The 15,793-nt window shown below is 50.3% G+C and overlaps 1 protein-coding gene across 1 annotated transcript; it reads left to right on the plus strand.

Moving 5' to 3' along the window:
* The first annotated feature begins 9,063 nt into the window (after nt 1-9,063).
* CD40LG (CD40 ligand) lies at nt 9,064-15,532 on the plus strand. Its single transcript, XM_069014885.1, has 6 exons — nt 9,064-9,259; nt 11,030-11,167; nt 12,350-12,392; nt 12,683-12,739; nt 13,015-13,077; nt 14,989-15,532. Exons 1-6 carry the CDS (start codon nt 9,104-9,106, stop codon nt 15,354-15,356), a joined length of 825 nt encoding a protein of 274 aa, XP_068870986.1. The 5' UTR covers nt 9,064-9,103; the 3' UTR covers nt 15,357-15,532.
* Nucleotides 15,533-15,793: the final 261 nt, after the last annotated feature.

A 15,793-nucleotide genomic window follows, 5' to 3' on the forward strand; every position in this document is an offset into this window, starting at 1 on the left:
TTATGCATGAGATATGTTTGCAGGGGTCTTCTCCATGAGAAACTTGTCCCTCTGGTGTGACTTCATCCTGGGGGACCTGCATGTGAATACTCATCTCAGTCTGGGGGGTTTTTTAACCCCATCATATCCTGAAACAGAGTGCTTGAACAAGCCATGTTTCTCTGTTTTTTTCTACACAATTTTTTCCACATCTTACAGGAAATCTCTGGCAAGCTGCTGACACATTCAGGGGTTTCCAGCCACCAGCCTGTCACAACCTGAGTATGGTGGGAGAGGAGCCAGGTGTGGGGATCCAAGAAGGGCTGGTGCTCTGTGGGCACTATCTGGATGCACCTCTGGCCCCTGTGGTAAACGTGAGATGAGCTGAGGTCTCTCAGCCTCTGTAAATAGACAGTGAGCTCCGAGAAGCACCCTATATCTGCCAGTAAGAGCCACAGGTACCTAGAAGCTGTAATGGCTTTGCTCCCAGCATCAGCCGGATGCAGGAGCTGGGCTGCAACATCCTCCTGGAGATGTCCTGCTTGCATGTCAGAGCCTTGCTGGCTGTGATCCACCCAGGCTGGAGCCACCTCTTGGAAATGCATATCCTCTGCATTGAAAAGGGCAGAGGAGAATGCTGAACTGGCCCATCCAATGTTTTGCCATCACCAGGTGCCATGCATGACCACCCCTATTGTCCTCATTGCTCATTTTCAAGTGCACAGCACCCTTTGCAGAGAGGATGCTTAGCACAGACATCTGACCAGGGTGTTTGGAGACCTGCAGATCTTTGGGTGGTGACCAAAAGAATAAAATTCAAAGCAGGTGTTCCTGATGACAAGTGTGTCTGGCTGAGATGGAAACAGTGTGCCAGCAGGAAGGAGGGCTCAAGCCACAACCCAGCCTTTTGCCGTTGATACCTGTGTTGAAAAGAAAATAATCTGCCTTGGGAAAATAAGGTATTGGTGGGGCAGCTCATCTACACAGCAACCATAGTTTCAGCTTTCTCACTGTTTAGAAAGAGAAACTACTGTTTAGAATCTTAAAGGCCCTCACGTCAGTACTTCTGGTCACACCATCCCACTGCAGCACTGCCACAGGGAGTGTCCATCCCCCACCTGGTGGACACCCCAAGTGCTACAAGGAGAGGCAGTCCCCAGACCCAGAGATGCAAACCTGGCATTTGTTGTCATACTGCCACTGTTTTCTTTTCCAGAACCCTCTCGGAGCTCTGGTGTGGAGGTGGGAATTTGGGGCTGAGGCCCTGGTGCTTCAGCCTTGGAGATCCTGCACCCCAGTACTCCAGGACACTGCTGTAGAGGAAAACAAAAGAGAAAATTAATTTCTGGTGCTTCAGCACTCCCACTTATCACACACAGCTGCCTCTGTGCTGCTTAGGTGTGAACTTAGGCATTAGCTGACACTGTGCTGCCAGTGATGTCCTTGTCCTTAAGACTGAGAGTCTTCCCAAATCTCTGCAGCCAAAGCTCCTTTGCTTTGCAGTGCCCCAGTGTCCAGGATTTAGACCATGAGGTACCTTCCCACACAGGCAGGGTGGTTTTCATAGCACCAGGGGTATTTCTTATGTCTTGTTTCCTTTTAATTTCACTACTGAGGTGACACTGAGCTGATTGTGCTGCTCAGGTGTCTGTACTCAGCCCAGTCAGGAGTTCCTACAAAAGGGGGGTTGTCTATGTTCCTTTGACCATCAGGAGAACCAGCTGAGTGAGGTCAGTGCTCAGCCCAAACCCAGGCTTTGCACCCGCTCTGGTCATGGTGTCAGGGCTGCTAGACTGGCTTGGGACTGTCACCCACTCTTCCCCACCGTGGCTGCCAGTGTTTGGGTTGAGCACACGCTGAGCCAGCCCTGCCCCCATGGACTGTGAGGAAAGCCATTGTGAACCTTGACAAGACACTCACCAATCATGAGGTGCCGCTTCCTTGCAAAGGAAACCTGCACCTGAGGTGTCTTCAGACAGAGGAATTCCTGAAGCATCAGTGCTTTATGGAAACTGGGCTTTCTCTTTTCTTTAAACAGGTCTTGTCCCTTGCATGAGCACAAAGAATGTTGTTATGTCAGCAGCAGCTTTTGCAGCTTTACATTGCTCTTCTCCCCACAAAGCCCTTTTCTCTGCAGCCTGAACTGTGACCACATCCCTGGGGCACTGGGCAGGTGAGGCAGGATGTGTGCTTGACTTCAGGGCTTCTCTGGCATCTCCTGTGGCATCACATCCCAGCATGGAGACCCTTCATTTTTAGCCACAATTTTCCAGGTGGCTGTGTGAGACAGGGATGGAGGGATGGATGGGGCAGGGAGAGGAGCCGGAGGAATCAGTAGATGGCAGAGTTGTTCTCTGCTCTCTGCTGTTCCTCTCACAGGTTCACAGGGATTTTATGGTGGATTTGTCACCAAAATGATGCCCCAAGGCTGGAGGTGTTCAGCCTGGCCAAGGAGCAAGCTGGGGCTGGAACTGAGGTGAGCATTCCCACCATCGTGCCACAGCTGCAGCAGGAGTGGCAGTGTGCAGGGAAAGGGCTCCATGTGACGTCAACATGACCTGCTCAGAGCACCCGGGCTTATAGCTCCCAGGCAAAAGGGCTGTGTAACACCATTGCAGTGTCTATACATGCATGGAAGGGAGCATTTCTCTGCCTCTGCATTGCTTTGCAAGGAATTCAAGATTGGTTTTGCTGCCTCTGATCATGCATGCAGTGTCTTGGTTGGGCTCCCAGACTGAGATGGCTGCATGTGAATTTCCACCTGAGCACAGATTCCTGCTGTGCACGGTGCTGCCTTCTCCATGGGGTTGGTTAGTCCCAAGTAGGGGCTGAGGATTTCCTCCCCTAAACTCACAGGCCAGAGCAGTGTTCCTTTTCTGCCACTCACCCCTACGGCTGCTCACCCTGCCTGACTCATCTCCTGCCATTGACACACTTAGTGCCACTCTCTCTTGCTCACCTTGGGGTTGTGTGTGACCCCAATGGGATTCTAGTTATCTGGAGGTCGGAGCATAGCCCCTGCAGGGGATCCAAAGATCAACGAGGAAAGAGGAGAAATAACAGCAAAGGCTGAAAGGGGATGAGTGAAGAGCCACAGAGGTGATTCCTGTAGTGGTGAAGAAAGCCCTGTGATGAGAGCCTTGTGGAGCTTGATGTGTGAAAGATGTGGGAAAAGATGAGTAATTTGCAAAAATATTTCCTTGGCAGGGGGATTGTGATGTAATGCAGAAGAAACAGGCAAAAGATTGAACTAGTAGCTGCCAAATCTGCCTTGGGAGATTGTTCATGTCTTGATAATTTCCAATCAGGATCCAGATTATTTGCTGCAGGATGTGTCACTGTGCCGCCCCAGTGGGATAACAAGGCACGGCCAGCCCAGGACTCAGCCATGGTGAAGGCTCACTGCAAACCTCCACCTATGGAGGGAGGGAAAGGAGAGAAAGGCTGAGCAGAACGGCAGTTGATTCAGGTTGTGTGTTACCCACCTCCCAGGACAGAACCCACACAAAATCCTTGGGGTCCCATCCATCCCAGTGCTGCACTTGGCATCACCTCCTGGACTTTGGTCAAGAGCTGTGAAACTGTCCATGGGGCACAATGCCTTGATCCATTGGCATGTCCCACCCGGTGGCCAGGGACTCTTGTGGGGTGGTGGGAGCTGAGGTGGCTCTGCTGTGGCAAGGCTGGGTATTGGCAAGGCTTGTTTGTGCAGTATAGCCAGTGCTTGGAGCCAGTTGCAGTCGCGGCTGCCAGGGGCTAAGCCCCACAGTAGGGAGACGAACAGCAGCATCCTCCCTCTCTTCCCGAGGCTTTTGTTTATGTGTCCCACACAGATGCTGAACACACAGTCCCGTCCACCCTTTTGTCCCGACGGGGCAGGCAAGGAGGAAGGAGAGATGCAAAGGTAATGCTAGGACCCTCCCCACCCACCCATCGCGCCGCGCCGTGGGAGGCAGCGCTGGCACCAGCAGTCCTGCAGCCTCCCCGGGTTTTGCTTTCCCCCACTCCTCCCCTCTCCTTTCACAACATGAAAGGGCAGAGCGCCGCCGGGGCGTTTCACTGCGGTTTTGATGGGCGCAGGGCCCCGCACCCCGTGCAGGGAGAGCAGCTTTTGGCACTTGACCCAGAGTGGGGGAAGGCACGGGATGTTCTGCTCCCTTCCGCCGTGACTCAAGCAAGAGGGGCTTGTTTGGCAGGGCTGGGGCCGTGGGCCTCCCCACACTGGGCTCTATTTTTAGGAAGTTGGGAGAAGTAGGTGCAGCCTTCACAGCAAGAAGTTTCTAGTGCCATTTGTGGTTTCGAAGCTTTGGCAAAGCTCAGCATCAGCAGTTTCGAGGCCAGGTGCTCTCTGTGGCTCAGCACAGCAACGCTGGCATTGTCACCCAGATGTGGCATAAAAACCACATGCCCTTCGGGGCCCTCCATCCTCCGCGGGGTCACTGGGGCTTGTTTCTTTGCTGTTCCCTGCTCACCACCCACTTCAGTCTCTTGGGGAAAAGGCTGGCGCAACCGTGGGTCATACAGAAGGGCAGGGAGGTGAGGGGATGAGGAGGGAAGGGGGCATAGGGAACAGGGTTGCTCAGAAGGACAGCAGCACCCCAGTACTACCCCCTGCTGCTCTTTTTCTAGTGCTCTTTGCTGCTCTGGAGGGTGGCAGAGAAAATGTCTGGAGGGGCAGATGTCCCCTCACATCTGCAGGCAAAATGCAGTGGAGATGACACTGTACATCTGATCTGATCAACCTGCTGGGACCACCTGTGTTCACATCTGCTGGAGCTTGGAACCTTTGGTGATCTCCACACGGGTGTCTCCATGGCTGAGGACCATGGTGAGCAATGGGGCTGCAGCCTGCCATTGCCACTATGGTGGCTACAACGAGCATACTCTCCTCCACAGGGCGATGTGACTTTCACAACCATTGGCACATTTGTCTCTCCCTGAAACTGCTTCTCGCTGCTCTGGACTCCAAGAATTCTCTCTTATTCATACTGAGGTAGATAATTAACAGAAAGTGCAACGCAATCTTTCCTTCTCTGGATGCTGGTGGTGTTTTCTGTGGTGGTCTGGCTATTTCTGTTCCCTCTTCCTCTCTGATGATAGGGTTGTCCTGGGGACATGAGAACACAGAGCATGCAGGAGAGTGAAAAATCTAAAGAAGTGACAAAGCAAATGGCAGAAAAGTTCAAATTTCCCTTCTGCCCCTGGCCCTGGGCTGAAGGGACTTAATTTAGGTTTCTCTCATAGATTCCTTTCTGCATCCCTCCCACGGCATTGCAGGCAAACTCCTTTTCTGACTCAGAATAAAATCTTCTTTTTGAGTGTATTGTTCTTAGCACTGCACAACACCCAGCTTTTGTTAATTGTAAAGAGTATGTGGGGCAAGCAGCACATTTTAAAAAGCTAGTCAAGAAACCACAGCGGGCACCCAAAAAACCCCAAAAAATCACTCTCTTCTCAGCAGCTTTCACCTTGCTGCCTTCAGAGATGCTCCCAGCCTTTGACAGATCACAGGGGCAGGCAACCGGATATTTTCTCAGTAAACAAAACTCAGAGCCCTGAGTACAAATGGAGACAATTTGCTGATCAGCGGAAATACCACAACTAGGGCAATAGGAATGCAAGCAGTGGATCACATTTTCCCATCGTCTCACCCAGGGGTTATCTGGCTGGAGGAACTGTGCTAGTTTGGGTTCACAAGTGGGTGGGCATGGTTATGTTCAGAGAGTTTGGTGGGAGGTGAAAGAAAACCCAGTTCGTTTCTTGGTGATGGGCTCGTCACTGGGTGAAGATGTGACTTCATCTTCCCTGGAATTATCCCATGAAGGCAGACTCTTCCTTCTGGCGCTGGGTCCTCTCTTGCCCGTTATCTCTCTGGATCATGCCCCACTTTCCCCAAGACTGTGTTCCCCGCCCTGCTACACTCCCCCATGTTCCTACAGCAGCCAAACAGTCAGGGATATGCATCCCCCCCCATCCCTACCATCCATGTGTGGTGACAACAGAGCATGTCCCCACACAGAGCCAATGACCCCACACACCCTGCAACAGGTCTTTCCTCCTGGGTTGCCTGGCTCTGAACAGCAATGGTGCCAGAACAGCTCACAGGGGCTCTGCCTGCCACAGGGCTTGGTCAGCACCTCCTGTCTGATCCAACACTCCTGGCAGAGCAGCCATGGTGGTCAATCACAAGTTGGAGAAGTCTCAGGACCAGGTGCTGCAGGGTGGATGGCTCCTGAGGGTTGCTCCCCACCAGCTGCAGCAGTGAGGGGCTGGACTGCCGGTGTGAAGCAATGGTTTCCTGAAGAGGAGCTGCCACTGACAAACCTCTGCCAGGATCCCCACTGTCATATTTTCCATCTGGTTTCTCCTATCAGTGTGCTGCCAAGGAGCAACTCAGTTTCCTGGTTTGCAGCACAAGCTGGCCAACTGGTGATGTTTTGTTCTGGGTACCCAAAACTGGAGCCTTTCCCCATCCTCCTCACCAAACCTGTCAGCGCATCCAAGGCTCCAGCCTCCCCATCAAGGTGCATGCAATGGGACCAGCAACATACTTGGGCTTTTCAACATTTCCTACAGGATCTTCTCATTTCAGTGAAGCAGGTGGCTATACAGAAATGTCTTTGGAAGGGTTTTGTCTGCTGGAGAAAGCCAGGGCTCAGGAATAGCTGTGCAAAAAACTCTGCAACACTCAGCGCTGTGGTTTCACACATTATTGCCTGCCTCTGTCCTAACACATTCAGGAACAGTATCAAATGATGACTTGTCATATCATTTAGTTTCACATGTAGTGACTTCCCCCAGATGTGTTAAATTTAGAGGAAACTCTGAAGAGCCCTGGAAAATGCTGGTGAGTGTGATGGGACAAAGGCATAGCATGAGGACTTTGGGGAGCTGGTGCTGCTCCCCACTGTGGCCTCACAACCCTCAGCTGTCTGGGGTGTTCTTGGGAATTTTCAAATGGCTTTTTGCTGGTGGCAAACTTGTCATGGTAGGGACAGTGTGCAGGAGCTTGATGTCAGACCAGATGCCTGAGAAGAGGCCAGGCTTGGCCATTCCAAAGATTATGGCAATTTTAAGACAAAAAAAAAAATAAAATCAGGCACTTGGCAGTGGCCCCAGGCTGTGTGTGGGCTTGGCCCTCTGCACAGCAGAGCTGCAAGCCTGAGGGACCAGGTCCAAAGCTCAGTGACGCTGAGGAGACCCTCTTTGGGGACACAACTAATGTATCCCCAGCACTGTTTGGGTCTCCTTGCTGCCATTGGGAGGACACTCCTGAGGAGACTGGAAAGCCTTGGTGAGCTGAGCAGCAAGGCAGCCCTTGGATGCTCAGGTTGTGTGGGCAGCCCTCAGTGTATGGGCACTCAGGGGCAGGGACTCCAGTGGCCACCCTCTCCTCTAGAAGGCAGAAGTGGGGCTGACAGCCTCTTCCCAAAGGATGAGCCCTACCCATCACGGCAGAAGTGTGATAGTCCTGGCAGTCTAAGGAGTTACATGACTCCAAAGCACCAGCCAGGGCCTCAGCCCTGAGCTGTCCTCTGCCCTGTTACTCAAATGCTGCCCACAAAGACCCTGGAGTCATCCCGTACTTGTGATTAGGATGTTATATTTAGGAGCACAACGACCTGCTAAGGTCAAACCCTGATTCAGCTGCAGAGGTGTTTGTGCTTTGTTATCAGCATTTGCATTTGCAGCTCACAGCACCTTAACCACACAGGGCAGGATGCGGGAGAGAGGGCAGATAGCAAAAGCAGATGCTGGACTCCATCCTGCAATGCTCTAAGCAGCCCCAAAAGGCACTGTGTACCCTCCTCTCCTGGGGCTGCTAGCGAGCAGCACCTGCTCAGCACCCTCCTACCTCAGCAGGATCCAACCCTGTATTGGCTGTGTGCACATCTGATAAGAACATCTCCTCTAACAGACCCCTTTCAAAACAACTCCAGATGATGGTTGATGATGCCTTCAAACCAGCGTCCCAGCCCCCCTCAATACATCCTTGAGCCCTCCTTCCCTATATCCCAAAAAAACCCCAAATTTATTCTCTTTACATGGAGAAAAAAGGTCTATCCCCTACTGCAAGCAATGAGAACCCCTTGGTATATTATTTTATGGGTGTTACATGTACTCATGAATGTTGGATTCCTGAAGAGCTGGGGGGCAGGACCTCAACTCCCTGCAGCCAGCTCAAGAGGGGTCAGGGTGTAGAGGGGGGACATGGGTTTCTCAAAGTTGCATGGCAATGATGTTGGGAGGTTAGAAGCTGGCAGGAGTATCTGGCATTCCCAACAGCCCTTTTCATGCCTAGGTACATAGATACAGGTAACAGAGATAAGTGGGGCAGGGTCCGAGATGGCTTGTGTCCTTGGGTACAGGATGAGCACCTCACTAGGGTATCAAGAAAACTGCTTAAAACTTGTCTCTCCAAACTGATGGCCAAGCACCAAGCCCAAAGTCCCACTGTCTGCTGTGGAGCATAAAAGCTGTGCCCACACCAGGGTCACGGTGTCTTTACAGTGAGTCCTTTCTCCCAGATCATCCAGACTACCCAGGCAGAGATATCACCCATGAGAAGCACAAGGGAAGGCAGAAACCAGCACAACCCACCTGCCTCAGCAAGCATCTTCACTGCAGAAATCATCCTTCTCTTAGAGGAAACGAAGAGCAAAAAGCCATTCTTCCCGTTCTGAGAAACAACCAACTTTCTGAGTGCTTCCCAGCCCCTAGCAGCCCACAGTACTGCTCAGCAGCTCTGTACCTGTATTCACTCTTCATTTCTTTTAAGACAACATGCCACAAAACTTTCATCCACAGTAGTAAAAAAACCCCACCAGGGAATATTTTGGAGTGATTCAAGGGCAAATATGAATGTACAAAACAAGAACCTCTCTCTGTTTCAGGTAGAACGGTAAGAAAAAGCATGGAAGTGCAATGGAGAAGAAAGTCTAAGCAACTTTTTGTTGTTGTTGTCAGAGATGGTAGTGAACAAACTTACCCACTACGAAGAGCTTTTTCCAGGAAGTGTAGGTTGCTGTACCCTGTATCCCTTGAGCAGCAGGCGCTCGCACAGCAGTTCTCATGCTACTTGCAAGCAGCGCATTTGGAGGAGCCCCAGCAACGTGCATAGAGGATGAACGAACCCTATGGCCCTGAGGCACCCCGTCCCATCAGCAGCCCATCTCCCAGCATCATGAAAATGTTCATGGGCTTCCTCACTGTATTTATTGTAGTGCAGACCATTGGGACCGTGCTCTTCTGTTTGTATCTTCACATGAAGATGGATAAGGTAAGCGGAGAGAGAAGGTTGTCTCTGTCTCTGCTGGGTTGCTGGCATGGTTTGATTTCAGCTCTGGTGAGATCTGCTCACCAAGAGGATGAACATGGTGGAAGATGGTGCTGACCACTGGATGGAGGCAGCAGTACCATTTATCACACCCATGTTCTCATTTCTGCTTTAATTTGCCATGGAGATGCATGTGGGAGGAGAGATCTGTTCCCCTTGCTAATAAAAAGAGAATGACCAATTGAGAAGAGACATTAAGAGCAAACCTGGTAGCTGATGGTCAGTCTGAGGACAAGAGGGTGTGGTTTAGACATGCAAGTGGCTATTTTAGGCTTGGTAGGGGTTTTTCTGATTTTGTAGCACTTAGTAGCATTCTGACACTAACTGAGAGGATGAAAGGTCCAGAAATAAAATTTTTTTTAGTGTTTCAGTGATTTTACCAACATCTCACTTCAGGTGCTGTCTTGCAGTTTAGGGAAGAAAAGACTGGACCACAGCACTTTCTCAGTTTTTGAAGGTACACAGTACCAGTGATCCTGTCCCATACTTGGGACAACATTTACCAAAATGTTAAAGTCTGGAAAGCTGTTTTTGAGGTTGGTATGACTGCAGCTGCACTGCATGCTGCCTAAAATCACCAAGGTAAAGCCACTTTATTCCAAGCCAGAAACAACTGCCAGCTAAAGAAATATGTGCCTAAACCCCAGAATGAGTTTTTTCTTACCAGATACACTGATAAGGTGGATGTTACTGATTTTCAAATGTATTGTCTCAACTTAAATTGAAATTTAACTGTGTGGTTCCTGATCTACAAGGGTGGAGTGCAATCTTGAGCTAGGGGGGCTTTACTATCAGGGGGTTGGAAGGGGACTTTGCTTCATGGAGGTTGCAGCCTGTGGTGAAGGAGTGTGTAGAGGGTCTCTGGCAGAGGGAAATGTGACTGCAGAGGGACATGGCAGAGGATCAGAGGCAGCTGAAAGGCAGTCACAAGTGGCAAGAGGATTTCAGTTGCCTTCAGAGCTTGTGGCAGGGCTTCAAAGCTGACCCTGCACATCCTAGTGCTGCCTATGCTGAGCACTGTGCCTGGCTGTGTGTCCTCATGTCCAGCTGCACTTTACCATTTAACTGAATGTTAGATTTTTACAAGGAACAAAAAAACGAACAGGTGTAAATTTAAAAATCAATATTTGCATGCATTTAATTATTTTCTTACTGGCTTTCTGAATTTTTTTTATCTGAAGATCTTGGCACAATTCAGCCCCAACACACGTTTTGTTTTGTTGGCAACACTTTTAGTCAATAAGCAAGCAGAAAAGATTTAAAGCCCCTCTGTGTGGGCAGGGCACACAGAGGACAGGGCCCCTCTGTGAGGGGCTGAGTGAGCATCCCAGCTGCCTGCTGGGGCCCTTGGGGAAGGAGCTGCAAACCCCAAGCCCCTGAGCCACCCACTGGGATTTCTGTGCCTTTAAGAAAAGTCAGAGACGGACATTTAAATTATTTTTCAAGGTGACAGAAAACAGATCCTGAGCAATCCTCCTCTCACCTAGCATTGTCAGTCAGGGTGAGCTCCATGGGTGCAATTCCCAGTGGGTCTGGTGAGAACTCTTGCTACTCACAGATTGTCTGCTCAGCTTATCCCAGTGCTGAATATCTGACCCTGAGCTTCCCAGGCTGGATTTATTGCTGGCAGGAGTGCAGCACGGCTCTGCTGCCAGCTGTTTTAGGTGTCCTACTAACATCCTATTGACCCTCCTTTCTCTCCTTTGTCGGCAGATGGAAGAGGTGTTGAGCTTAAATGAAGATTACATCTTCCTGAAGAAAGTACAGAAATGTCAGACAGCAGAAGGTCAGAAGTCTACATTGTTGGACTGTGAAAAGATTTTAAGGGGCTTCCAGAACATCCAGTGCAAGGTACGTGCTGTTGGGTGGATAAAGATCCCACTGAAGGGGGAGAGGGGCTCCCAGTCACACACAGAGCTTCACCCCAAGCTTTTTTTAAAAACCATGGGTACTCTCTACTTTAGGGCTGTGTAGCAAATGCCCTTTTTTGTACTGTGTTCTTTTTACACTATATTGATATCATTGGAAAATCTCATTGATTCTTTTCCTAAAATGCTCTTGATCAGAGCACATCCAGCTGCAACATGCCATAGTATGTTTGGGACTTGTGGTGGGAGGGATGGAGCTGCAGCCACTTCGGCTCTTCTCCCTGATTCTGGTCTGAAAAATATTGATTTTCTGCTGTCTCACACTTGGTGGGTGTGAGGACGCTTGTGGCCACCTGCCACTAGGAACACTTTTCCACCCACTTTGCCCAGGTGTCAACGACAGTGCAAGGCTTGGGTCAGGAAACAGAGCTCCTGGCAACCAGTGAGGAGCATGAGGGTGCTGTGCAAATGCCATCCCATGGACTCAGGGGTGGCATCTCTAGTTGGAGCAGTGGCCCCTCACATTTGGGTGCAGAAGAGCCAATTTGCATTGCAATATCCTCCAAGAGTGGCTGAGGGATGCCGAGCCAGGGATGAGGTGCTCTCATCCTGCTCAGCCCTGAATTCACTTCTTACGAGTGGCTGTGCTGGCCAGAGTAGATGGGAGAGGAACATTCTTCCTCATTGTCACTGCCTGATGACAACAAATGCCTCAGCTACACCTGCCTCAGATAAACCTTCAGGTTTGCAACAGTACCCAACAGACCACCAAAAATATATATCTGAGGTAGGCCGTGCTCAGCAGTCGTGAAAACCCCCACTGCAGGGCAGGGATATGCCTTGGCAGCTCTTGCAGCATGTCTCCCACATGAAAAGGAGATTTTTTTTTTGTTTACCTTATTGTTTTCAAATTTTAATTTTAATTGAATAAAACTTAAGAGCATAAACCCTACAAACTCCCTGCTGCAAACAGCCCATGGTCATATGTGAAGCTGGGGAAGGTACTAGAGAGGCTCTCTGGTTTCAGGTACCCTCTGTCAAGAGCTGACAGGGCTACTGGAGCCAAATATCACCAACCCCAGCAGTGACCAGAGCATATTTTATATAGAAACTTTCAAAATCACTGATTTGGAAAAAAACCTATATATTTTTGCTGTTGTTACAGGACGGAGCCCTCAAGGAGCAGCCCAAGTTTGAAATGCAGAGAGGTGAGTTTCCTGATGTAACCAGTGCACTCATGGCTTGCAGGGGCAGAAGGAGTTCCTTGGCCTGTGAAGGGACTTCAACAGCCCATGAGTGTCTCAGGGTGTGGGGTGGAGGTAGGGGACAGGTTGGGGTTTGGAGCATCCCTATGGGGGTAAGACTGAGCTCGGTGTGGGCTGGCAGAGGGGGACACTGGGCATGGCCATCTCCCCAGGGCAGGCAGTTTTGGGTGTCACAATGTCTGAAATTGTTGAAATCAAACCCAAAATTAAATCTGCGGCCTTTTACATCGCAGGTCCTGAGCACCATGAGCATTCTCGTTTGACACACAAGAATGAGACGCCTTTTGCAGGTGAGGTGTGCACATCCAGGTCCTGTTCCAACGGCAGGCAAGGTGACACCATCTCCTCTGCAGGTTTTATCCGTCAGAGGTTTCACTTCAGAGGCTCCTGCAGGTCTTTGTTGAGTAGAGGCCACGTCCTACCTCAGTCAGGGCTGGGGGTGGAATTTGGTGTCTTGGCCTGTAGAGAAACATTAAGGGCAGGAGGTCCTGCAGTCCCTGCAGAGGAGCACTGGGGAAAAAGTGGGTAACAAGGCATCAATAACACTGGCCTTTCTAAATTGCAGCAGAGAAGAGGGAGCCAATTGCAGTTCACCTGGCAGGTCAGCAGAGCAACAAGGCAGGCTCAGGTAAGACAGACTCACTCGGTCCTACCTCAAGCAGGGAGCCAGAGGGATACAGCAGTGTGCATTCCCAATCCTGCCCTGTGGCTCTCTAAGGGCAGGGACAGAACAACTCCAGCATGAAAGTGTGTCCCAAAACACAGCAAACCTCCCAGTGGCCACATGTGCAGCTGTGCCACGTGGGGTTCGTCCATCCCAGCTGTCCTCAGTAGCCCTGTATGTGCCTTCCTAGAAATGGCTTAATCTTTCCAGGATTTTTTATGAGTGGAAAACTTTTTATCTTTGTATTTAAGGAAAACAACCTCCCACTTTTCTTTTGTTCTTAAAATTGATCTTTTTGGTCTCCTGGTCATGTCTCACTGGGGTGGCTGCTGCAGGAGGGCTCTGCTCCCATCTGCATCTGCTGATTTAATCCTCTTCTCACCCATAGTGGTCCTGGCAGCAATGTGGGCTGGCTGAGGGCTTTACAGACGCATCATAGATGGCTCCAAATGGATTTAGTCAAGTTGCAATTATTCACAGCCATGGCCACATTAGGTTTGAGAGATATACCTAAGTCCTTTTGCATTTGTGCATCCCACTGTATTGGCCATGGCTGCTCTTGCTGCTCTGTCCCCCAGTGTAGCCTTAGTTGAGGGACTTCCCACAACAGCAAGGACTACCAAAGTGAGTATGAGCTTGCAAGGTCAGTCACTCCATTCGGCAAGGATTTCGCAATCTGAGCATTTCTGATTTAATTCTGGAGTAACTGACAATAATCAGCAACTGCTCTTTCCATCTCTGACGCAGCATTTCACCCAGAGCTCAGTCTACCTGTGGAAAGCTTAGTGTTAGATAAGATCAAAGAAATGAGAAACTCGCTGCATTTTAAAACTCCCTGCTCAAGCACTTGTTGAGCCTAAAAAGCAGGGTCCAGAGAGCAGCAGCTGCCTGGAGCTCAACTCGGTGTGGAGAAATGTCCCTGTGGGATGCTTGGTAATGGCCCATGGGCTGCATGGCTCCCCCAGGACTACCCATAGCACACTGTCTCTGGGCAGAGACAGCCAAACCCATTATTCCCCTTGGAGCCAATTTGCTTCCCCTGGCTGCTCTTGCAGGTGTCTCTGTAGGCTGGGGAAGGCAGAGGTCCAAATTCCAGAGGTCATAGCTGAGCTCAGCCCCCACAGCCATGGCTTCCAGGTCTCTGTATTGGCTTATCTGCACCAACTACATCTACTACTGATGTAGTAGCTACTCTGATGACACCAAAAGTATCCCAAAATCCATGGCATCACCTGATCTGTCTGGGCCATGGTGCTGGCAGTGGGAAGCAGCACTCACCGTGCAAAGCCCTTGCAACTCTGCACCCAGGCAGGGATAGCAATTGTGCAATGTTAATTTTTGTACTTCCTTGGTAAAGTCTCGCCATCCTCAGAGGCCAAATGGAGGAAGGACTCTGGAGAAAAGGCAGCCCCCAGCTGGGAAAAACTGGGATGGGAGGCACTGAAGAGTGGAGTTGCAGCATATTTTGGTAGTGCTCTGAGGGCTTGGAGGGTGTCCCACTGAAGTCCATGGAGGCAGCAAAAGGAAGTAACACAGTGTTTGGTCTGTTGTGGCAAACACAGGCAATCCTCCTCCCTATGCATTTCCAGTTGGCTGGATGAAGGAAGCTAAATGTTCCTCCACTCACATACCGATTCAAGGGTGACAAAGCTAGTGATCAGCAACATGGGTTAAACCTGCTCTGGCCTTGGGGAAGGGGTCCCTGCTCCCCTGGGCTGGGAATGGTGTCCTGGGCTGGGTACGCCACTAACTGCACCCCACAGACAGACAGACAGAGGCTTTGAGGCCAGATGTCTGTGGGGTGCCCCCCCAAATCAGCCTGCCAAACTGGAAGTCTCCTTCTTTGAGCTCACCTGCCGTGCTGTCTCCCTACAGTGCTGGAGTGGAAGGAGACGATGTATGGCCCCACAAACAGCTTGATATCCAATAAGGAAGGAAAATTGAAGGTGGAGGAAGCAGGGCTCTACTACATCTACTCCCAAATCAGCTTCTGCACCAGGAAAGTGTCTTTGGCGCCCTTCACCCTCTATATTTATTTGCATATCCCCAAGGAAGAGGACCGGCTCTTGCTGAAGGGACAAAAGACACAGAGCACCTTTAACTCCTCCTGTGAACTCCAGTCCATCCGGGTGGGAGGTGTCTTCAACCTTCGGGAAGATGACATGGTCTTTGTCAATGTGACAGACTCCACAAAAGTGGACTACAGGCACGGCAACACATACGTTGGCATCTTCAAGCTGTAGTGAGAAAAGGGCTGTCCCGAGCTGGGAATCCAGCCCAACTTTCTTGAGCAAAGTGCCTTTCCCTGTTTCCCTTATTTATGTTCCTCTGCCTCTCTGTTCTTCTTGTTTCTTAATTTGTATATTTTGTTATTTATTAATGAGGGCCAAGGGGCCCTGAGAACACAAATGAAACAAAGTTTGAAGCTGTTTTTGTTTGCTCTCAGATTTTTTTCTTTCACAGCCAGTGACTTGGTACCATTCTGGTGTTGTGTGTCTGGGTCCACCAAACCCCACATTCCTGGCAGGGTCGATGTCCCTGTTATGTCACAAGAGCTTTGTTTACCAAACTCTACCATCAACGTTTCTTTCCTAGAAACGTAGGATGGCTCAGGGCACTTCAGTCAAGCTCGGTTCACATATATCTCCAGCACCAATCTGCTTACAAACATCAACGGAAA

Source organism: Aphelocoma coerulescens, chromosome 4A (genome assembly GCF_041296385.1).
Source record: "Aphelocoma coerulescens isolate FSJ_1873_10779 chromosome 4A, UR_Acoe_1.0, whole genome shotgun sequence".
Lineage (NCBI taxonomy): Eukaryota > Metazoa > Chordata > Aves > Passeriformes > Corvidae > Aphelocoma > Aphelocoma coerulescens.

Bases quoted from the DNA above. Each gene is read 5' to 3' on its own strand.
- CD40LG (XM_069014885.1), top strand. From the start codon at position 9,104: ATGAACGAACCCTATGGCCCTGAGGCACCCCGTCCCATCAGCAGCCCA. The intron at 12,393-12,682 runs GTGAGTTTCCTG...TTTACATCGCAG, and splicing joins CAAGTTTGAAATGCAGAGAG to GTCCTGAGCACCATGAGCAT. The intron at 13,078-14,988 runs GTAAGACAGACT...GTCTCCCTACAG, and splicing joins GAGCAACAAGGCAGGCTCAG to TGCTGGAGTGGAAGGAGACG.